The sequence below is a fragment of the Macrobrachium nipponense genome, chromosome 36, assembly GCF_015104395.2.
Source record: "Macrobrachium nipponense isolate FS-2020 chromosome 36, ASM1510439v2, whole genome shotgun sequence".
Classification (NCBI taxonomy): Eukaryota; Metazoa; Arthropoda; class Malacostraca; order Decapoda; family Palaemonidae; genus Macrobrachium; species Macrobrachium nipponense.
Genome location: NC_087220.1, coordinates 32,273,191 through 32,294,076, shown reverse-complemented (window position 1 = coordinate 32,294,076; position 20,886 = coordinate 32,273,191). Strand labels below are relative to the sequence as shown.

The 20,886-nt window shown below is 38.6% G+C and overlaps 1 protein-coding gene across 1 annotated transcript in view; it reads left to right on the top strand.

Annotated features, from left to right (window-relative positions):
- The window catches only part of LOC135203556 (fibrocystin-L-like), a 76,149-nt gene extending 55,575 nt beyond the window's left edge, over positions 1-20,574 (top strand). Inside the window, exons 59-82 of the mRNA XM_064233293.1 lie at positions 350-483; positions 1,116-1,227; positions 1,461-1,634; positions 1,750-1,977; positions 2,361-2,528; positions 2,750-2,847; positions 3,373-3,495; positions 4,836-5,088; positions 5,600-5,819; positions 6,743-6,840; positions 7,882-8,031; positions 8,503-8,652; positions 9,984-10,132; positions 10,668-10,868; positions 11,187-11,453; positions 12,241-12,402; positions 13,033-13,287; positions 13,495-13,733; positions 14,583-14,715; positions 15,081-15,151; positions 16,361-16,497; positions 17,558-17,670; positions 18,869-18,970; positions 19,836-20,574. Coding sequence (XP_064089363.1) covers positions 350-483; positions 1,116-1,227; positions 1,461-1,634; positions 1,750-1,977; positions 2,361-2,528; positions 2,750-2,847; positions 3,373-3,495; positions 4,836-5,088; positions 5,600-5,819; positions 6,743-6,840; positions 7,882-8,031; positions 8,503-8,652; positions 9,984-10,132; positions 10,668-10,868; positions 11,187-11,453; positions 12,241-12,402; positions 13,033-13,287; positions 13,495-13,733; positions 14,583-14,715; positions 15,081-15,151; positions 16,361-16,497; positions 17,558-17,670; positions 18,869-18,970; positions 19,836-19,997 — 3,899 coding nt within the window. The 3' untranslated portion in view covers positions 19,998-20,574. The remainder of the gene's footprint in view (positions 1-349; positions 484-1,115; positions 1,228-1,460; positions 1,635-1,749; positions 1,978-2,360; positions 2,529-2,749; positions 2,848-3,372; positions 3,496-4,835; positions 5,089-5,599; positions 5,820-6,742; positions 6,841-7,881; positions 8,032-8,502; positions 8,653-9,983; positions 10,133-10,667; positions 10,869-11,186; positions 11,454-12,240; positions 12,403-13,032; positions 13,288-13,494; positions 13,734-14,582; positions 14,716-15,080; positions 15,152-16,360; positions 16,498-17,557; positions 17,671-18,868; positions 18,971-19,835) is intronic.
- The last annotated feature ends 312 nt before the right edge of the window (positions 20,575-20,886 follow it).

Here is a 20,886-nt window from a genome sequence, read left to right as displayed (position 1 = left end):
TCAAAGCTTTGGTGGGAAACTAGTTATTTTAACAGAATTTCAATGAGTTTCTGTCCTTTACATGGAAAAGCTCTTTGTGGAACACCAGTGGTTAGTCATAGTGTAAGATTGTGTTCATTTATAATTAGTTTAGATTTCTATTCTTTATGTGCAGTGTCCTTTAAGATCACCAGTGTGTGTTCTTTTATAGTTATGGGTTTCATTCTTTACGTGCTATGTCCTTAAAGATCAATAGACCTGAATCTGCTTTTCCTCTGAATCGTATTCATGAGAATTTTTTCTCCAGTTATGATTAAGGCCTTTTCAGTCACAAGGGAACATCCTGATTCATGAACCCCGTCTTCATCAGGTGTATTTGGTCAGTTAACTCTACATGGAGTGCATGCAGGCAGTGCCTGGGCGAAGTTGGGTGCTACAGCAGCTGCAGGAGCTACACAAGTCACTCTGGCTGAAGCTGCAGATCCTTCTTGGGTTGGCAAGGAGGTATGAGCGTTTGTATTGCAGTAGGCTTATTCACGACCCAAATAGAGATGTTATAGACTACTCTGCGAAGATAGTCTCTACTGTTTGGCAAACTTGGAACTATACTTTACCCCTAACCTTCAGTAACCGTCTTTCTCATAGCGAGTGATTTTCAAGCTTTATCTTACAGTTCTCAAAAAACACAGCTGTTTTTCCTTTTCCAAAGTATGTTGATAACTTGTTCTCCCATGGGAAATCCGTTCCAAGCACCTGTCTTATGACTCGCATCGAAAGTATAAGCGTTGCAGACCTATTCTATATTCATTTTCAGAAACGTTACTATGAGTTTTCTCCTCTGGTACATCTCTCAAATGAGTACCCCTATATTACTGAAAGGATTTGTTTATAAGTGTGTACCTGTTTTTAAAGCTCAATCCGTGTACTATTTGATGATCCTTAAAGTCTTCTTTGATTGATTTTACATTTATTCTTTGTACCTCATTGTGTATTTCTCCAGGGCCTTTCCTTTTTCACTTAAAGGTTAAAACAGTAGGCATATTTATACTAAAATCCAATTATGTGATGTACTGTATTGTGAGACACTCTTGAAGTAAATTTCTCTGTGATCCATTATTCTTTCAATTTTTCCAAAGGTGATGATAACCACTACCAGCAAAGAGGCTTTAGAAACGGAGATCAAGACAGTTACTGCTGTGTCTGGATCAACACTGACTCTTAATACTCCCTTAGAATTCGATCATTTGGGTAAGGGTTCATTCTGTGTTACATGATGGCTATTCATAACTATCTAGGCCTGTCAGTACAATACTGTAATGCCATAACATTAAATCTGAGAATACTGAAGTGCACCAAGATGTTGGTCTTATTTAAGATAATTTATTGTAATTTACAGCCAATAATCTTCATTTATAGGGCCAGTATGAAAGTTCTGTAGCTAAGCTAAGCATTCAAGTCTTACATTCTATAACCCCTCCCAGGTGAAAGCTTCACATTAAGTGACGGTACTACCTCCTTCACCATGGCTGGAGAAGTAGGCATCCTCTCGCGCAACATCCGCATTGAAGGCAACGATTATCCTGACCTCCAGGAGGACAGTTTTGGTGGACGTATTGTCGTTTCAAAAATGAATGTGGACGGTGTTGAATATGTTGGTAAGTCTTTTGTGACCATGTCAACGGTACAAACCTTAGGCACATCAGTTTTTCAGTCTATACTTGACCATAACAGAAAGGAGATTCATCTGTGTAATGTTTCTCAATGTTTCAGGTCAAGTCCAACTCAGCAACGTGGAACTGAAGAACATGGGACAGGAGGGTTTCACTGACGTTGATGATCCCAGGTACTCTCTTGCTTTCGTTGGACTGGGTGTTGACGATGGTTCCAATTACGTTAAGAGGTGCTCCTTCAATAAGAACTACAACACTGCTGTTGGAATGTTTGGCACGGATAATGTCACCATTGAAGATAACGTGATCTACCATACTGTTGGACCTTGTAAGTATGTTTACTTGTTGGCAGAGTAGGGATTTTCTTATAGCAAATTTGTTCTTATGAGGTGATGTAAGTGATGTAAATCTTTCAGGTACTGTTGCATTTATTTGCAAGAAGGACATTTGGGGTAGTTAGAGTTGGGATTTGTTGTTATAATTCCTCAATATATTATCAGTTTTAAAGAGGATTTGACTTATAAAACCAGGTGCATCATTCATATTTTGCATTGACTGGATTGATAAGCGTGGTTGGGTTTTCCAACTTGTTTTATTGCTCTTTGTAAGCCTAAGGATAAATATTGAGCTAATTCTGACCTGGGAGAGCATCTGTATGGCTTGCATACCACAGGAATGAAACAGTACTTACCGAACACTCCACTTCACTAGGTATCAGGGATGACAGTTCAGACAACACCTACCGAGGCAATCTTCTGTCGGTGATGCTCTTCCCTGGAACCTACAACGGTCGTTTCGAAGATCAGAATCTGGATTGGTTTGGTGCATTCGCGCTCAACAAGGCAATGGGTGTTGTTCTTGAAAACAATGTTGTTGCTGGTATGTAGCCTGGTTTGTACTGCTGTTTGAAAAATCATTTGCGCTGCTCTGTAAATTCAAATAATGTTAACATGGCATTACGGCTACCTTTGACTTGAAAGAAGGAGGATTATCTTTCTGTTCACTGTAATCATGAGCTAGTAAATACTCCCAATTTACTTGCTTCCTTGTCTTGTATGTTTGGAGTTATGAATTAATGTGGCGTTACAATATTTATACAGGGTCTGAACAAGCTGGATACCAGACATTTGGTGAGCCGTGCGAAGACGCAACCCTCTGGCAAAATAATGAAGTTCATGGTGCAATCTATGGTGTCATGGTAAGTGACAATATGCCAAGCTGTCTGTAAGAAATTAGGTTATTTACGGTATATAAGCAGTTATGATTGAGAATCATTTTTTGCAGTGACTGTTTTAAGAGCTCCAGGTAATGTCCCACTGCATTCCTGCAAGCAAGTTACTTGACAGTAATTACTGCAAGTGTATCCAAAGTCTTAATACTAATCTGCAATATTTTACAAACATTAAAAGCTCTTTGCTGTGAATAATGAAAATAACTTTGTGGAACTTGACAAGTGTGTCAGTAAAAGCCCTAGTCTTTTTACTTAACCTAAGCAAAAGGTGAAATAAGAACAATCCTTAACTAGTTCTAGAGCAGCGAGTTCCCTCTGAATATAATTTCAGTCAATGTTGCGAATATACTTTATAGATGTTAACTAATGACATTCGCCCACAGGATTCATTTATGCTCTCTCTCTTGTAATATTTAGTAATAGAATCGTGTCTATACATATTTAGTGTCAGAACTCTCACGCCTAATGGAATGGTTCATATTTCTTTCACAGATATGGCGCAAAGGTTCAGGAGCAGCTGTTGATGAATGTAGACGTATCAGCAACGTCTATGCTTGGAGAGCTTGGGACACTGCCTTCTACATGCAAGACTACTCAAGCTTCTTGCTTAGCAATGTACGTTCCACGTGGTTTTTATTATTATTATTATTATTATTATTATTATTATTATTATTATTATTATTATTATTATTATTATTATTATTATTATTCAGTAGATGAAACCTATTCATATGGAACAAGCCTACCAAAGGGGCCATTGACTTGAAATCAAAGATTCTAAAGAATATGGTGTTCATTAGGAAGGAGTAAAAGGAGGTAAATGGAAATACAGAAATAAGACATTCCACTTATTGAAAACAAATGAATAAATAGGTAAATAGACATACATGTATTAAAATCCAAGAATAGTACTACTAGGGTAATAATTCATTGCATCTTCGCTTGAACTTCTGAAGAAGTTCCAACTCATGACTTCCTTGGGAGGCTGTTCCACAGTCCAACTGTGTGAAGAGGACTAAAGGGCCGCTGGAACTGAGTACATAAATATATAATGGATGAATCAAATTTAAAAATTTAAGTGTTCGAAGGGCTTAGGTTGAAATTTTATTTCATCTTAAGCAAACGTTTGGTAATGAATTACCATTTAAGTCAACAGTTAATACTCATATAAAGATTTTTTACATTTGAATTCCATCTAAGTTGGTGTAAAACCTGTCTTCTCGTTTTATTCTTTATTTCTGTCTTTTTTGTTATTCGTTATTTGTGGATCATGGCTGGGGAACACTAATACAGTGTCAAGAGGAGTAAGAAGAATTATCTTTGTGGTGATTATATGTTGCATTTGTAAATGAATTTCTATAGATGTGGAGGAGCATTGATTGAGAATCTGAAGGCTTATTCATACATCCCTAAAAATATGATTTCTTACAATGACTGATAATTCATATGTGTCCTCACCTGTCAGGATAGTAAGTATCCTGGAGTAAATTGTGCAGCTCACAGTGATCAGATAACCCCAATTTCATACAAAATACTTGCCTTTAAACAATTCTGTGGTATCCATGCAAAAAAACCAAGAATATAACCCTTTTACAGTAGGTAGTGGCTGATGTCTTTGAAAAAAGAAAGGGTTACGTTCCAGACGACCGTTTGTATGTTGAATTGTTTCCAAGCTGGTTAGTGTGCTCTTCATGCCTATTTTAAGTACGGTACGATATGAAATCAGTACAGTACTGCACGTTTTTTTCATCCTAAAACACAAAAAACTGTGCACACAGTACTGCGTGTGTGGAATAGGCACGCAAACCAAGATTTGAACTTAAGGGTGGCAAAGGGAAGCACCCTGCCCTTATTTGCGATCCTGTTTGTTTCGTATCTCAGAATGTTTGCAAGTTAAATGTTCGTAAGTAGGGAGGTGTCTGTATCTTGAATAATGACCCATTTTGTTTCCGCAGGTAAAAGCCGTCGACTCCCGAGTGGGAGCCGTTCAAATCGCCTACGCTCCACATTCTCTGACTCACCAGTTCTTAGACAAGACCGCCGTGACCGAGGACTCGGTCTTCGTTGGAGCCTCGCCGTTCCACACCTGCGACTACCAAGCGTCGACGCCGGCCATCCACACCTTCCAGGAGAAACACCTCTGGAGAGGAGGAATCAACGGAGGGCATTCCGGAATCGTCTTTGCCTCCTTCGTTTCTGTGCCGAATAGTAAGGATGAGATCCTTCGAGGATTCCGCCACGCTTTCGGGTTCTCCTCCAGTTTCTGTTTCTTGTCTTACTCTTTTTCTTCATTTTCCCATCATGGGCTTGTCGTGGACGTTAGGGTACGCCCATTTATATGGCTCTGTATTAGGTACAGATAACCCTAATCTCTGTTTAAAACTCTTGTCTCTGTCGAATCATTTAGACTTGAAAATTCTGTCATGATTTTTTATGCGAACATAACTTGAATGAAAAGTGTTTTTTATATATTGAATGTCTTGAGGTTGATGTTGCTTTAGCCTTGTAAAAGCCCTTGATTAAATAGCTTAGAGGTCATAGCATATCAGTACTGTGATAAGGTTTCGACCATATTTTGTGTCATCTCTCAAGATGTAAAACATATTTAATTTTTAGCCTTTTGTCTCATAGAAGCAACCTGAAAAGTTAATAGAATATAACAGTGTTTGGAAAAAGAAAGAAAAAGTTGAGTAACAAATATACTTTCACGTCTTAACAGTGGCACCGAAGCACGGGTTCGCCGACGCTGACAGCTACCCTGCCCTGCACGGAGGCATGTTCGTCAGGAACACTGTCTTCGCTAACTATGGCACCCGTTCTTGCGGAACTGACGTGGCCCTCATAACGAATCCTACTGGAGACGATGGTATCCACCCTATTTTCACCAGCGGCCTCACCTTCATCAACACGGCTTCCGATCATTACATGTTCATGCAAGAGTAAGGGGAGATTTTATTCCGTTACATATGCTTGTACGTATTCCATGTAGAGGCAGACCCTGGCTTACAACGTTCGAGGTTAAAACGCTTTTCAATTATATTCATCAGAAATTATTTCCAGGTTTACGGCGCATGTTCCAGGGTTAAAACGCTTACAACCCCAATCTGATGGAAGAAATAGGGCTCCAAAAATGCAAAAATAATAAATATTTGAAGGGGTTAATTTAATTAAAAATGCAATGAAAATGCAGCTTACATAGATTTTAATACACCCTAAGTATTAAGAGTAAGGTTTTCTTAGGATTTTTGACAATTTTCCTGCTTATGACGATTATCGGCTTACGACGCGTCTCAAGAACGTAAGCCGGGGACTGCCTGTAATTGGTTGTCTCCACAGAGGGTTAGTGCCCTCAGTGCAACTCATGCGATGCGATGCAGCCATTACTTAAGATTAGCCATTACTTAAGGTTCTAATCAGCATGCCATCAACCCCTAGCTGCAGCCCCTTGCGTTCCTTTTACTGTACCTCCTTTTATATTCTGTTTCTTCCATCTTACTTTCCACCCTCTTATAATAATGGTTTCATAGTGCGACTGCTTTGAGGTTTTCCTCCTGTTACACCTTTCAAACATTTTATTGTCAATTTCCGTTTCAGTGCCAATGTACCTCATAGGTCCCAGTGCTTGGCCTTTGGCCATTATTCTGTATTCAATTCAGTTCATGAGCACTCATGCATGTGAAGTGAAAATTGATTCAAAGTACCACTTCTTAGCGTCATTATTTACCTGTTTTGAAGGTGGTGCAAATAAGATTAAGATTGGTAAGTTGAACTTAACTATGAATTTACCAGATTTTTTTTTTTTTTTACAACTACTGGAGAAGGCTGCTGCGAAACACTAATGTTTTATTTTCTTCTCCAATAGACCAAATCTCGCCCGTATAAATCCATCAGATTGTGTTGATATGGACTGCGATGGTCTCAAGAAGATTGTGGTCACAGATTTGGATGGCACCCTTCTTGGTAAGCATATTAGTTTTTTTTTTGGTTCTTAAGTGCAATTAAATGCTTTATTGGTGTTGTACTTCTGACCAATATTTTATTGAATGTTTTCAACATAAGTTCCTTCAGTGTAATTTTGACATAAAATCAGTTCTTGATATTCAGTGGATATCTTCATTGTAACGTTCAAAGGCCTTATCCTGAAACAAGGAGTCGAATGGTGCTCCAGACTTTGTCATCTGTTCTAGAATGTTGACGTTGGTGTTTTTTCTGCTTAATGGGGGCACTGTCGTTTATGTAGCTGTGAACAGCGCACAATAATTTCTGCAAAGTACATAATTTCTCAGACTGTCACCCTTGAGCTCTCACGCCCAACTTCTACTTAGAGACAGCCATTGAAATATCAGAAATACACTCTTATGTCAGGGAATACCACATCCTCTTCAGGATGATGCTGAGTCTTATCATTTGAATGACTTTTTATCGTAATTAAATGGTTTGATTGTCGTTTCTATTCTTTCCTAAATAAATAACTAGTTTTGTTTATTTTCTGTTCCTTCAGTGTAATGTAATTGCACGCTCTGCTAACCCTCCTTCACCGTAGACATTTTCTTTTACTATTTCCAAGTCCTTCAACATGGCCGCATGATTTGTATGATCTCTGACCCTATTAAGATGGATTCTTTTTTCTAGTCCCTCAAAATAACTCGATGCTTTATTCCCATTCTAAATGCAAGTTTGTATGGTTACTCAAAAGTATCTCTTACATGTTGTAAGTGTTGAACTCTGGCATGCAAAATGTAGCTACTAAGGTATTGTCCTCTTGCGTCGTAAGTGCATCTTATGGAGATTACATTGCAGATAGTATACACTTAGTACATGGACGCATAATGCAGACTGGAATGCACAACCACTTGTAACAGCATGCAAACGTTCTTCCTAAGCTGAACAGTCTCAGTTCTAGTATTGAGCCAAACTGACCAAACTTCTTGTTTTTGATTGAGCTGGCTTTATGCCAGTACAGGTTCTTGCTTCAAACCAGATTTCCCTTCCTCTCTTCAGGCTCTGCTGACGCCACAGCAACATCTATGGCTGAATTTGAATGGGACGGTGACCGCTCACGTGGTGTGGGTGACTACAGGATCCCTGTGGCTCTGAAGCAAAATCCAGATGGATCTGCGATCCCTGCCAGTGCGAAGTTCCCCAACAAAGGTAAAATAATGTAAAATTAGGAGCTTTTCAACATTCAGGCTTTGCCATACCTTCAGTGTTAGTTGCAGTAGGGCACTTTGCATTGGTAATTTGTAAATCTCGGCGTTTACTGCGCCGTACGTGATAAATCACAATATAAAATATGATATAGTTTTCTGTCAGTGATTTAAATTATGTTGTAACATCATCATCAGGGGGGACCTTTGTAATGTTTGTAATGGATGCATCTTGTTTTTAATGGTTAAGTTATATATTCTAATGACGTTCTTGTTGTTTTCATTTAGACTGTGTAAAATAGCTACTTAACTCTTTGATTTTGTTCACTCTTAAATCAAATCAAGTATACCCCAGAACCATATTGAATACGATTGACATTAGAAACGAGTGTTTATCCTGTACCAAGCTTCAGTTTACCAAGAGGACCCACACTATCCCCGATTGTCCATGAGATCTCTTCTCGAACTTCCTCAGGAATCGTGCGCGATGCCTCCTGCTCGCTCGTGACTGCATGGCGCGCATGGAAGTGTACCGCGCTCAGGCACCGCATGATGATCATCGAGAGCATGGACAGTGACACAGAGATCCGACGACTGTCCCCCATCGCTCTGATTGCTAATCCAGGTAAAGCTCATTGCCAGTACAGAAAAAGCTCTTACTGCTAAGTAACTTGAGGCTGATTAGGCAAAGTTATGGTTTTTATCTAGGTCACTGATAATCCTTACAAAGTTCTGAGCAGCAGTCCAGGTTAAGCTCTTGAGTTGTTAATTGTTTTTCCTTGTTTGATAAGTGGGATCTCTTCTTTCTGTATTTCATTTTACTCCCTCTCAGTTCTTCCTGATGAACACTGTATTGTTAAGAAGCTTGAATTCCAAGCCGATGGCCCCTTTGGTGGGTTTGGTCCATATGAATAGGTTTCATCTTCTGAATGATGAGAATAATGATAATAATAGTAATTTTCAAAGTAAAATATAAAGGTAGAACCTTTGTAATTCGGTGAAAGTTTGGTTTCCTGAGGAAGTTCGTAACTCCCTTTTTAACCCTGGGATGTTTACCAGACATCGGCCAGAACGAGTCTTGAAATATATACGTTAGCATTTGGTAGAAAGGTCAGTGCTCTTATGTGGCTATTCTGTGTCGTTCAGTTTTGAATTTAAGGTTCTACAATTCACCATCTTCTCTTGATTGGCCTAGCAGAGTGGTGCCTGCTCACCAAGACAAAATACCAATCTTTCTTTTGCTGAACACCCTTCTGATTTGCAAATCGAAAGTGTAAATGGGCTCTTTCCTAGATAGCAACCCTCAAAATGGGTAAATTTTAACCAGTTATATATCCACCTTTGTGCCGTGTTTAGTACAAGCCTGTCGGGGATGACAGTAAAAACAAACAAAAGAGTGTAAATATCAAAAAGATAATGACCCCCCAAGAAATATTAGTCCTAGATAATAACTCCTGAAAACCCTTGGGGGTCACTATCTAAGAAAGATCCATGTAAATGTAATTCTCAACTGGAGCTTCACATAACTAGAGTTAGAGTTAAATGTGGCTGATATAAGTCAGGTGATGGCCAGGGTGAAATTTGAATACAAATGTGAATGAGATAAGAGTTGCATTTGGACCATAAGTCAGAGTTGAATGTGACTCTAGACCGGATCTGAAACAAAATAGTATCTGGAGTAGAACTTAGTCCTGGAGGCAAAAAGATTTTAACTTTAACCTGAACTGGGTATTGTGAGTGAAACTTGAAGCCAATATTAAATTGATAAAAAGTGCATTATATTTCATTTCCGAGTCTTGATTGGCTTCATCTGTGAAATAGAAAACTGCAACCTAGCTTTGCCCTTTTCCTCCTGATTATGTTTCTTTTACCAGTTTCATGAGCGTCTCCCACGAGTAGATATGAGCCTCCGAAAATAAATTAATACGTTTCTGTAACATCCTGTGATCATTTCAGGAACCAATGGGTATGTGGACCTTATTAATGGACCCATGGACCGAGGATGGTGCTTCGGGTACACGTGTCAGGAGAGGATCTCGACCTTCTACACAATTGTTGCCTCCACCTATACGTATGAAATGGGTATGACTAGCACTCCACCTCAGGTATCTATCGATTCAATTTAACTTTATTGTTTATATTCCACATAATTCATTTTGTGCTAAGAATGGGTGGCTCCTGAGAATGTATAAGTATGGTACTCTGACTCACACATGTGCGGACTAGTACATGAGCACACACACCTGTATAGACATACTTTACTTGTATTCTTTGTTAATCTGTGATCCCTGAAAATGCAATGGATTCAGAAAAAAGAAAAAATTAAGTCGGTGTTATATTTGTTCTGTACCTTCTGCATCAAGGCTGAGACTCTGGCACACAAGCCCTAGATCTCCTTACATTGTGCCTTTATTCCATGCAGTGCACTGCTAAATCGACTGATGTTTACACAGTATTCATTCGGTATAAGCCACTGTTCTCTTCAACCACACAGAAGTAGCACATCTACCCCATTTACAGATACTGTACCATTCACCCTTTATCCTGTCAATAAATCTTTTGTTCATATATCTGGCACATCAACTCCCTCACACAAATTCCACCATTCAGTTGTTATTTTTATCTATGTCCTGACAACAGGTCATGCGCCTCCATCTGCTGCACTCGGACGCGAGCGAGACGGTGCTGCTACGCATCTTCTTCCCCAAGATGCAGCGTTACGACGTCTATGTGGACGGCACCTTGGTCAAACCCACCAACATTGACACATCTTCCACTGCCTACAAGCTGTTGCCTGTTGATCCAAATAATCCTCAAGCTTTCTACCCTACACACAGTGATGTATGTTTATTCGTTGCTCTGGTTTCACTGTACACACAATGAGCATAATGAATATATAATATTACTCATAAATATATACAGACGCCACAATTGTATACACCCTGTAACGGATGCCCCCATGTTATTACTTTCTGCATTTCAGTATATTTAAATCTGTATGTGTTGTTGTACAGCTGTAAAGTTAAAAGTATAATAAGAAAAGAACAAGAATATAAGGTATTTAAAGCACAGGGATTGCACATACCTTTCACCAATGAAATTTGACTATTATTGATCATCTGAGTTCGGCCACACTGATAAAACCCTCCCGGCCAACAGCCCGTAGGATCCAACTTCTTGGAGAGATCCCGTAAGATGCTGCATGTGCTCCTGAAGGGAGGACACATGGTCCAAATCAAGACGAGGCCCATGGTTGTCCTGAGCACCGGAGCGGTCGTGAGTGAATCGGACTTCTACGAGGAGAATCTGGTAGCTAACGTGGCCGCCATGTTGGGCATCTCCCCAGACAACATTGTCGTCACCAACATTGTCAGGGAGACCAGTGGCAGGCACAAAAGGGAAGCCACTGTGTCCTTCACAGCTACTGTAATTATGCCTATCTTCTTCCCCTTCTCAGTATCCCTTGCTTTTATGTCCTGATCTCTGTTGCACGTTTCAGTAGTATAAAATTTTGACGATTTTTAGCTCGTATTCACTCCCCTTCTTGTATCCAGGCTTTATCTAGAGTCAGCATTTGTTGTTGATGTTTTTGATGTTGGTTCTAGGCATGCCAGTCGAAATGTTTTATTGTTATTCTCATCACAAAACAATCGATCATTCATGACTGCCCTTTAATAAAGAGACGTGCTTGAGAACAAAACACAGTAACATACTCTTTTCAAGGTTTCATCTCTTGTTAAGTGCCATTTTCAAAATTAATAAAAAGACATATAGTAACCCAGAAAACCACGGTAGAACGCATTCGTAATCTTAAATGTTATGAAAAAAACAACGAAGTTGCAAGAAAAGGACATTCAGAGGAAACAGTGAACTTCACTGTACATTTGTAGTTCCGGTATATATTGGACTATTCAGCCAGTGGAAATATATATTCTATTCAAGCGATACTTCAACTGCAAAATTCATATTCACTAGATTGTCCATTGAACACATTATTGTACTTTAAGTCATTCTGGTAACACTTCAAAATGAGTGTCATTACATGCTAAGGCTATGTAGTCAGTACCAAAGTTGCAGCATTAACATTAAAGTATACAGTTAAAATACTGAAGCTGTAATGTCATCATGGGCCTGGCTATGAATTAACCCTCCAGACTACATTGTCCAGTTTGAAGTCTCTTAATTCCCAACCCCTCTTCTCTCCACCATGCAGTTCGAAGTCTCCAGCGCCCCGACGACAACGGCCACTGGTACTGACAGTGCAGCAACTGGACAGCTCCTCTCCTATGACCAACTGTCGCACTCAGTCGCAAACCTAGTGAATTCATTCCAGGGAGACTGCCCCACTTGCTCCATGAATTTGTTGTCACTCGAGGTAAGACTGTCGTTTGGGCTTGTGGAGCAGGCTCGGATGAAATGAGGAATTGAGAGAGTAGATTCTTTTATCATGGGGCTGATGGGAAGGCATTCAAGTGCAGGTCGAAGGGGAATGGGGAACAGAAAGGAAAAATAGAAGGGTGAAAATTCCACTGTTTAGTTGTAGGAGGGAAAAAAAAGTTATTTCAGTCACTAGTATAGGAATAGCTGAGCTCGTCATTATATATATATTTCCATTCACAGATTATATATCATCTAAACACTAGATACTCAACACTTGTTTTTAACTGGTAAAGTGTGCTGAACGGTTAAACGGGGGGTCAAGAACTTGGCAGAACAAATTTTCTTTTAGGTGATAGATTAACTATAATGCCCATATGAATTTAAATTTAGCTGTGACAGTCACTAGGCTCATAAGTCAATGAGGTAACATTAGCTGTAGGTCATGGATACATCAAAGGAATAATCACTTCTTGGGTCAAAAATGCAAAGAAACAACTTTACTTCTTTTGAAAGTCCTTAAATACAGTTTAGTTACAAGCATCAGTTAGGTCAAGAGTTGTGGTTAAGCAACATTATCATGTATCTGAGGCCCCAAGCTTAATACAACAACAATTCCATTTTTCAGGTTGAAGATCCTATCCCACCTCCAGAGCCAGCAGGAGAACATGCAACTGAAGCATCTGGTTCTGTTATCATCGAAGGTGGCCAGCTGTACAGCAATGTTAAGCAGGAGCAAGAGAATGCTAAGCTCAACCAGAGTCTACAGGCAACTGTATACGAAGAACCCAGTGGATCGACAGTAGAAGAAGGTGTCCCAGTGGATAATGTTGCATTCACACCCTTCGCTGTTCAACCTGTCATTACTGTCCACACGAGTGATGTGAGTACTGCTTTGGGGCTTTTTCATTATTAAATATGTTGCCCATGCCTTTTTTTTTTTTTTTTTGCTAAGGATTTTTATTCTTTAGAAGCTTGCTTAACAACGGAAATGAAAGTTGGCTAATAAAATAAATAAAAGCAGCGTACATATGCAGAGCAAAGTGTAGAGGAACTGAAATATTACATAAGTTATGATGAATTTTCACAGGGAGGCGATATAGAAGACCTCGGTTATGCTAGTGAACCATGGGAATTCCAAGCTGTCCTCAGCGGTGGACCCCCAGGTGCCGTGCTTATGGGAACGACCATCGTCCCGTACAGGGATGGGTCTGCCAACTTTACCAATTTAGCGGTTAATCGAGCTGGTGAAGGTTACACTCTGTCCTTTGTCATCGCTTCTCCGCACACAGCAACTGTGCTGAATACTGGACTTGGTTACACATTCCGGTAAGAATGAGAATTTTGTATATGATGCTGCGTATGTGATTCATAACATCTGTAATGCCGAACATCATCTTCCTTCCCAAGTACTTGCTGGTTTACTAGTGTTTATTGCATGTATTATGAGCCATGCAGGAAAACATTTTAAGAACTAATACAAGAATGACCATGACACAAGTGATGCTGATAATTGCAGTAATCATGTTGACAATGACACTTATATAACAACTAATAAAATGTGTTAAACCCAGTTTGATAATGAAAAATATTATTCTAATTACACTAAATCACGATACTGTATTTGAATTAATCGTGATACTTCACTAGTAATATATTGTTGCTAATTCATCTTAAACTCAGTCACTTATTCTTCTGGCATATTTTGCTTCATTGTGACCCTTAATTGCCTTTCACAGCAGGCTCCTAAGGTACCTTGCAAGTTTATAAGCACTGCCCTTTTTATGGATGATGTGAGCAGCATAGACATGCATCCTATGTATGGGTAGATTTAATCTTTTATCGCCCTAAGTACAATCTGATTCACAAGTCTGCATCCTCATGTAGTCAGATTTTGTTGTCCCTGTCACGGGGTAACAGTCCAGTTCAAAAGTCTGCATCTTTATTTAGTCAGATCCAAAAGTCTGCATCCTAATGGACCATCAGAAGCAGAAGTCCACCCACATGCAAGTGAACCTACCACACTCTATGTGGTGAAAGTAACGACTGCTTTGAAGTTTTGATTTTGACGCTGCCAGTGAATGCTTTGCTAAAGCCCGCGGGAAAACTAGTTGTAACATTAACTTTGTTATCAGTAGACTTCCCTGATGCTTAATGTCCTGTTACGTTAAATTCCAGAACTGCCCAGAAACCTGTATCGCTGAGGATCGTATCCCAACCTGCCTTTGTCAATGCCAAGACAGACTTCTACTTGGATTTCGTCCTCTTTGATGAGGATGCTGGCATGGCAATTGATCCTGCACTGTTGACTGTAAGTTGCACTTATCTCATTCACTTTGTTTGTGATTGGACTGATGATATCATATCAGACAAACTTTGCATACTATCTACAGTTCCTTTGAAAAAATGTGTCATTCTTTGATTACCAGTGTTAAGCAGTCAGTTTGCTTTATTGATATTGTTTCATGGATTTGGTGTTCAAATACAACTACCACAACCGTTGTTAATTAGTCAATTAGGGATTAGAGATTCTGCAGTTAAACACTACCACTACCTTTGTCAATTAGTTAATCATTTTGTGAGGTATCCTCTAAGATTTAGCACATACTTAGTACTACCAATGCTCGTAGGGATGGTCACACTCATGATTTTATTAAATTCCATGTACCTATTCAGGGCCAAACACTAAACGGCAAGATCCAAATAACCAACAAGAAGAAGGATGGTAAACTGCTTGGAAACACAAAGTAAGTACTGCTCAAGATCTATTATTCTCTTAACAGAAACGCCATAAGGATTTTTAAATTAACATTCTACTTAGGAGAATTTGCATTGCTGGTAAATGTAGTTACGCTAGCTTCAAGTTCCAGGACTTTTCAGTAAGATTAGCTGCTTTAAATGTACTATAACTTTACATGGATTACCTGAAACTTATATGTTTAGCTAAAGTACTTTCAGTATGAAATATGTTATAGTATATCTAAATTTTTTCTGCCTTACATCCGTCATCTTACAGTTTGTTCATTTGTATTGTGGTTAATTAAAAAGTATACCAAATCATCCATTGTTAAGGTGCTTCATCAAGGGAAATGAAATCACTGTCCCCTCTTGAAAAATACCCAATCCTGTAACTACCTTAAACTACTGTAGATCGTGACCAAATTCATCAGATAACTTGAGTCCCACTATCTTATTCTATGATGTAATTAGCACAAGTAAGAACTTGACCTTCCTTGTAGCTAACTTGAAGCTCAGTCTCTCTTGAGACAAATTTTCTTAGACCTGCCCACAGACACCCCAAGATTCACTACAATGAGTTGTCCCGCATGACATATAGAGATTCCACCATAGAATTATAGCAGCAGCAGTCAGACATATACAGTTAATGTACATCAATAGTGGTACAACTATTGTAGGCATGTTGCAGGATTGTTCCTTAATGCCAGGAGACATCACAGGCTGTCAGGAATAAGCTGCTATTTGTTTTGGAGGCCTGTATGTAATCTCCACTTCCAGTTCATTACAGTCCATCCACAGGCTGTTGCGGAGTTAAGAGTTAGTTCACAACAATCTACAATGGTGGCAGACAAGTTTAATGACTATCTCAGAAAAAAAAACAGAGTTTTTGCCATAGGTGGTGTCTGATTTGATATACCTAACTGTCACTCACAGAAAATAGAAGTTCACTCTCGATGTGGTCCGGAAGTCACGTAAAGCCGTTGGTCCTGTTGCTGAATAACCACTGGTTCCATGCAATGTAAAAACACCATGCAAACAAACAAGCTCACAGAAAATACTAAGCAGACTTGACTGCAGATGTATCTATACGCCATTTTTATTTTAATCAAGAGGGGTATGGGGTTCCAGTTTTGAGGCTTTTTTTTACTAAATGGGGACATCTACTGCATGCTTGTCAAGTAATCCGATTCCCACACTGATATCCTAAATCATTTAAGGTTCACTTTGACTGATGGGGACATCTCCCAGTTTACGCTTGGTCCGTTCCAAATTACTGTTGCCGAGCCAAATTACCGACTGCAGACTAAAATCGAGGTTACACCAGCAGGATGGAGCCAGGCCGTCAAAACTGATGGTTTGTATTGTCTTCTAATTTAGAGATCAGTGGAAAAAGCCAGCTAACATTTTTTTTTAGAAATTGAATATTTTATCATATTTACTAGAATAGTAAGATAAATTAACTCCCCCCCAACCCCCCCAAAAAAAAAAAAATTATCACTGTGCTAAATTTGTAATATGTCATACAAAATTGCAAAAAGTGAAGGAAGTACTCGATAATCTTTTAAGAGAAATCAGCTAAATATGCTTGACGAGTTGTGCCAAAGCCTACGGAAATTTACCAAAAGACCCTGTCAACTTCAGGCCATGCATTACCTTGAAATAAAAAATAATTAATGAGGGTAAGTGGAAAATAGATAAGCCACAAATAGTTATTTAAACAAAATATGGATATCAGTAGCAAAATACAACGACCTGCCACCTTCTAGTAGTAGTTAGATTTATCCAGCCTTGTGCTGGCACGGGCTCTTGAAGAGAAGCCAGAGCTAGTTTGTGAGTTGCCACATACTGCCTGATCACTCTGAGTTAGCCTTCTCGAAAATTTAAGTCCAGTAAACTTACCGTAGTACTACATGTTATTAAAGTGTGATATAGTTGCTACTGAAAAATAAATATGTCCAGCTATAGTCTGTTAGAGTAAATATGTGAAATCCCTAAGGAACTCACAAAATGAGCTATCACTAAACGCAGCGAAACTGTGATTCATCTACACTGTTTTGGCATGTATAGTACTAGCCCATGAAGGGTCAAATGTACTTCACTGTGTATAGTACTAAAGCCCCTGGGGAATCAAATGTCACTAAGTGCATTTGATCCCCCCAGGGGCTAGTATACTAAACACAGCAAAACAGTGTAGATGAATCACTATTTCACCGTGTTTAGTACTGGCCCTTGGGGATCGGTTCCTAAGAGAGATGGTCATTTCACAAATTCCATAAGGATTTTGTTAAATCCCTAATTTCACATATTTATAGTAACAAGTCTATATTTCAGCATAAATTCAAAATACTTTGCTATATTTATCGATACCTTCCAGTCATACTTAGCACCAACAAACTTGACTTTCTATCCATCAGCTTTCCCTGTCCTGCCGCAAGATCTGGTTATCCCCGAAGACGCCATAACCAAGAAGATATCCATGAAAGGATTGTGGGGCAAAAGCAAGGTCCTGAAGGGAAACAAGGCAGAGGTAAGTGAAGGGGTAGTACTATATAAGTTAGGTCGCGTCAATATAGCCCACCCGTAACAGATCCATGCTGCTTCGCAAGACATCTAGTACCATTTGCAAATTATCAGAGCTGATCTAGGCGAAATGTCTTATCTTCCCTTTAGCTGTGTAGGTATACACATACCTTCTTCTCTACACCACCACACCCCCCTCCAAAAACATGGAGGAAGGAAAAAGGATATTGAAAACATACCCACGCAGCTGTGACGAAATTACTTAGCATTTACTGAACTATAGTAGCGGTTCATGGTATTGGCATAATTCAGTTCAATTCAGTGTAATTGTGAGATAATTAAATAGTCAGTTATAATGCACTTATATATTTTAATGTCACCATATATTTTAATAGGTGCCACTAAAGAAGGCATTCTATCTGCTTGTTTATACACTTTTGCCGTGTTTAGTACTAGCCCCTCGGGGATCAAATGTCCCTGAAGTACTAAACATGGCAAAGCACACTTGATCCCCAAGTTATTATTATTATTTTTTTTAAGGGTTTCCCCCCGATGGTTTGAATTTTCAATAGTTAGTAAACTAGGATCAACTGTAGTTGTGACAATCCAATCTAAACAAATAAAAAAAAAAAAAGCGTAAAGTAACGGAGCACAAATCGAATCAAAATTCTGCTTTTGACAGTTTCGTGTTGTTAGTAAGAACAAATGGCTGTACTAAAGCATAAAACTAGCAACTAGAACTTGATATGAAAGTAACGTTGTGTTGTTTTGCCCAAAATCAAACATAATGAGAAAAAAAGGGAACTTGTGAACAATTATCGGTGATACTTTGACTTGTTATCCATGCATCACCTCTGAGGAACTAGTACTAAACATGGCGGAAGCTCGTTGGGAGGCCATGTTTAATACTAGCCCCTCGTGGATCAAAGTATAATATACACCCATTTCTGTACTGTGTTCTCGACAAATGATATTATTAAACGATATATTCGATCCCCGAGGTGCTATGAAAATAGTACTAAACATGGCGGAAGCTCCTTGGGATGCCATGTTTAGTACTAGCCCCTCGTGGATTACAGATTACACCCATTTTCTATATTGTGTGGTTGACAAGTTATATTTAAAAATAATCTTAAAACCCTGAGGAGGGGCTATAGTACTAAACATGGCTTCCCATTAATTAAGTTTTCTTTATTCGTCAACAGTTCCTAAATAAGTTGAACAGCGAGCTGAACGAGAAGGTCGGAGGAGCCTACTACTTCGACTTCGAACTCAGAGGCAGCAAGCGTCCTTTGGCACTTCTGAAGGTAAGCGAAATGTCCTGTCTTTAGCTGTCCGCAGCTTCTCCGTATCCTTTATAGGTACCTCGGGGTGACTTAAAGAAAAATGGTTGGGATAAAAATAAAATTTAAAAATCTGTTAGATTTTCAGTTATTATTAGAACTCGTTACAAAAACAAATAAGTCTTGTTGATATTTTATTTTATAATAATAAAACAAACAGGAAATTGAATCATACAGGCAAGTCCTTCGTATATTATATATCAATAATAATAATGAAAGCAAATAAGTATAATCTATTTTAATAGTGATGAGTGGCAGTTGTCCCTCTTTTACTGTACAAAGAACCCATTATTATTATTATTATTATTATTATTATTATTATTATTATTATTATTATTATTATTATTATTAAGAAGATGAACCCTATTAATAGGGAACAAGCCCACCAAAGGGGCCACTTACTTGAAATTCTTGAAGCTTCCAAAGAATATTAAGGAGCTCATTTGGAAGAAGTAACAGAAGCTAACAGAAAGAAGGGATCAGTCTATAGAGAAAAAATAATTAAAACTGATAAATAAATAGATGGAAATGTACGTAAATCATAAAACACAAGGAGAACCAGGTAATTTAAGTAAAAAAAATAAGGGAAAGAATGTAAATTACATAATAGAATCAAGAATATTAAGGTGCTCATTTGAAAGACGTAACAGAAGATAACAGAAATTAGAGCCAAATGATTAAAACTGATAAATAAATAGATGGAAATGTAAGTAAATCTTAAAACACAAGGAGCAAAGTGTAATAGAATAAAAAAATACGAGAAATATAATAGAAGGAGGATAAAATAGCGATTACCAACAAACAACCAAATCCGATCTTCTCCGCACAGGCTATGGGAAGCCCCGCCCAACTGGACACCGCCTTGGAAACTCTCTGTGACGCCTTGAAGAACCAGAGGATTAAAGTCAGGATCGAGAGGCAGAAATTCGTCATGGGCCAACTGCGTGTCGATGGAAAGAGGCGTAAACGATGCGACGCCCCCAAGGGATAAAATGGGCGGTATTTTTGGTTAATTAAAAGTCACCTTGTTCGCCTCGTTAGAGGTAGAACATGGTGAAGGAGTACAAAGATGGTGGCCTACGAGTTTTTTTATGCTAGCATTTTTTCGTTTATGTTAATGGTTCTGGGAATCAAAGCAATTATGGATTTTTTGGTATATTTTTTTGGTATAAGCAACGTTAAACTGATAGCTACGCGTTTTCTATTATTTCGATGATTAAAAAGTGGCCAATTTTTATCGTTTGAAAGCAAAATGACTAATTCAGAATTTAATTGACAAACAACTGTAGACAATTAATTATTAGCATTCCAATTCATGTTTTCTTATTTAACAAACAACTCTAAGACTCAATTCTTTAGCATTCCAATTCACGTTTCCTTGATCGACGAGCAACTCTACACTCTAAAACGTTCGGTTGACTGATAAAAATGGTAGTACTTGGCATCACAGCCGACGACGGAAATCGTCAAAGTTTCAAAATGTTATCTTTCGTACAACGAACGGCCATTTAAACATTTTAATAAGAATACTGCTGCTTTCTGGAGACAAATAAATGTAGTTTTGGAGAGATGTGGTTTGATTCATTATACCTCCTCATATATTGAGATATAAATCTTTGGCCCAGGCGATCACGTGACCTCTGACGTCATGGCTACGGACGGTCTAGCTACCATAGACATAGAATTGGAAGCTTGTCTCTTGTGAGTTCGTTTAAAATTGTGTTACCTCTCATGGAATTGTTACTACACCCATATACATCTATGTATGGCGAACTAGACAAGAGACTAATAAGTCTCGTGAAATCTTTATTAGAAAATAGTTGGTAATTTTTTTTTCTTTTTTTTTTGACATGGGTGTGTATCGTAGCCATTGCTTGGAC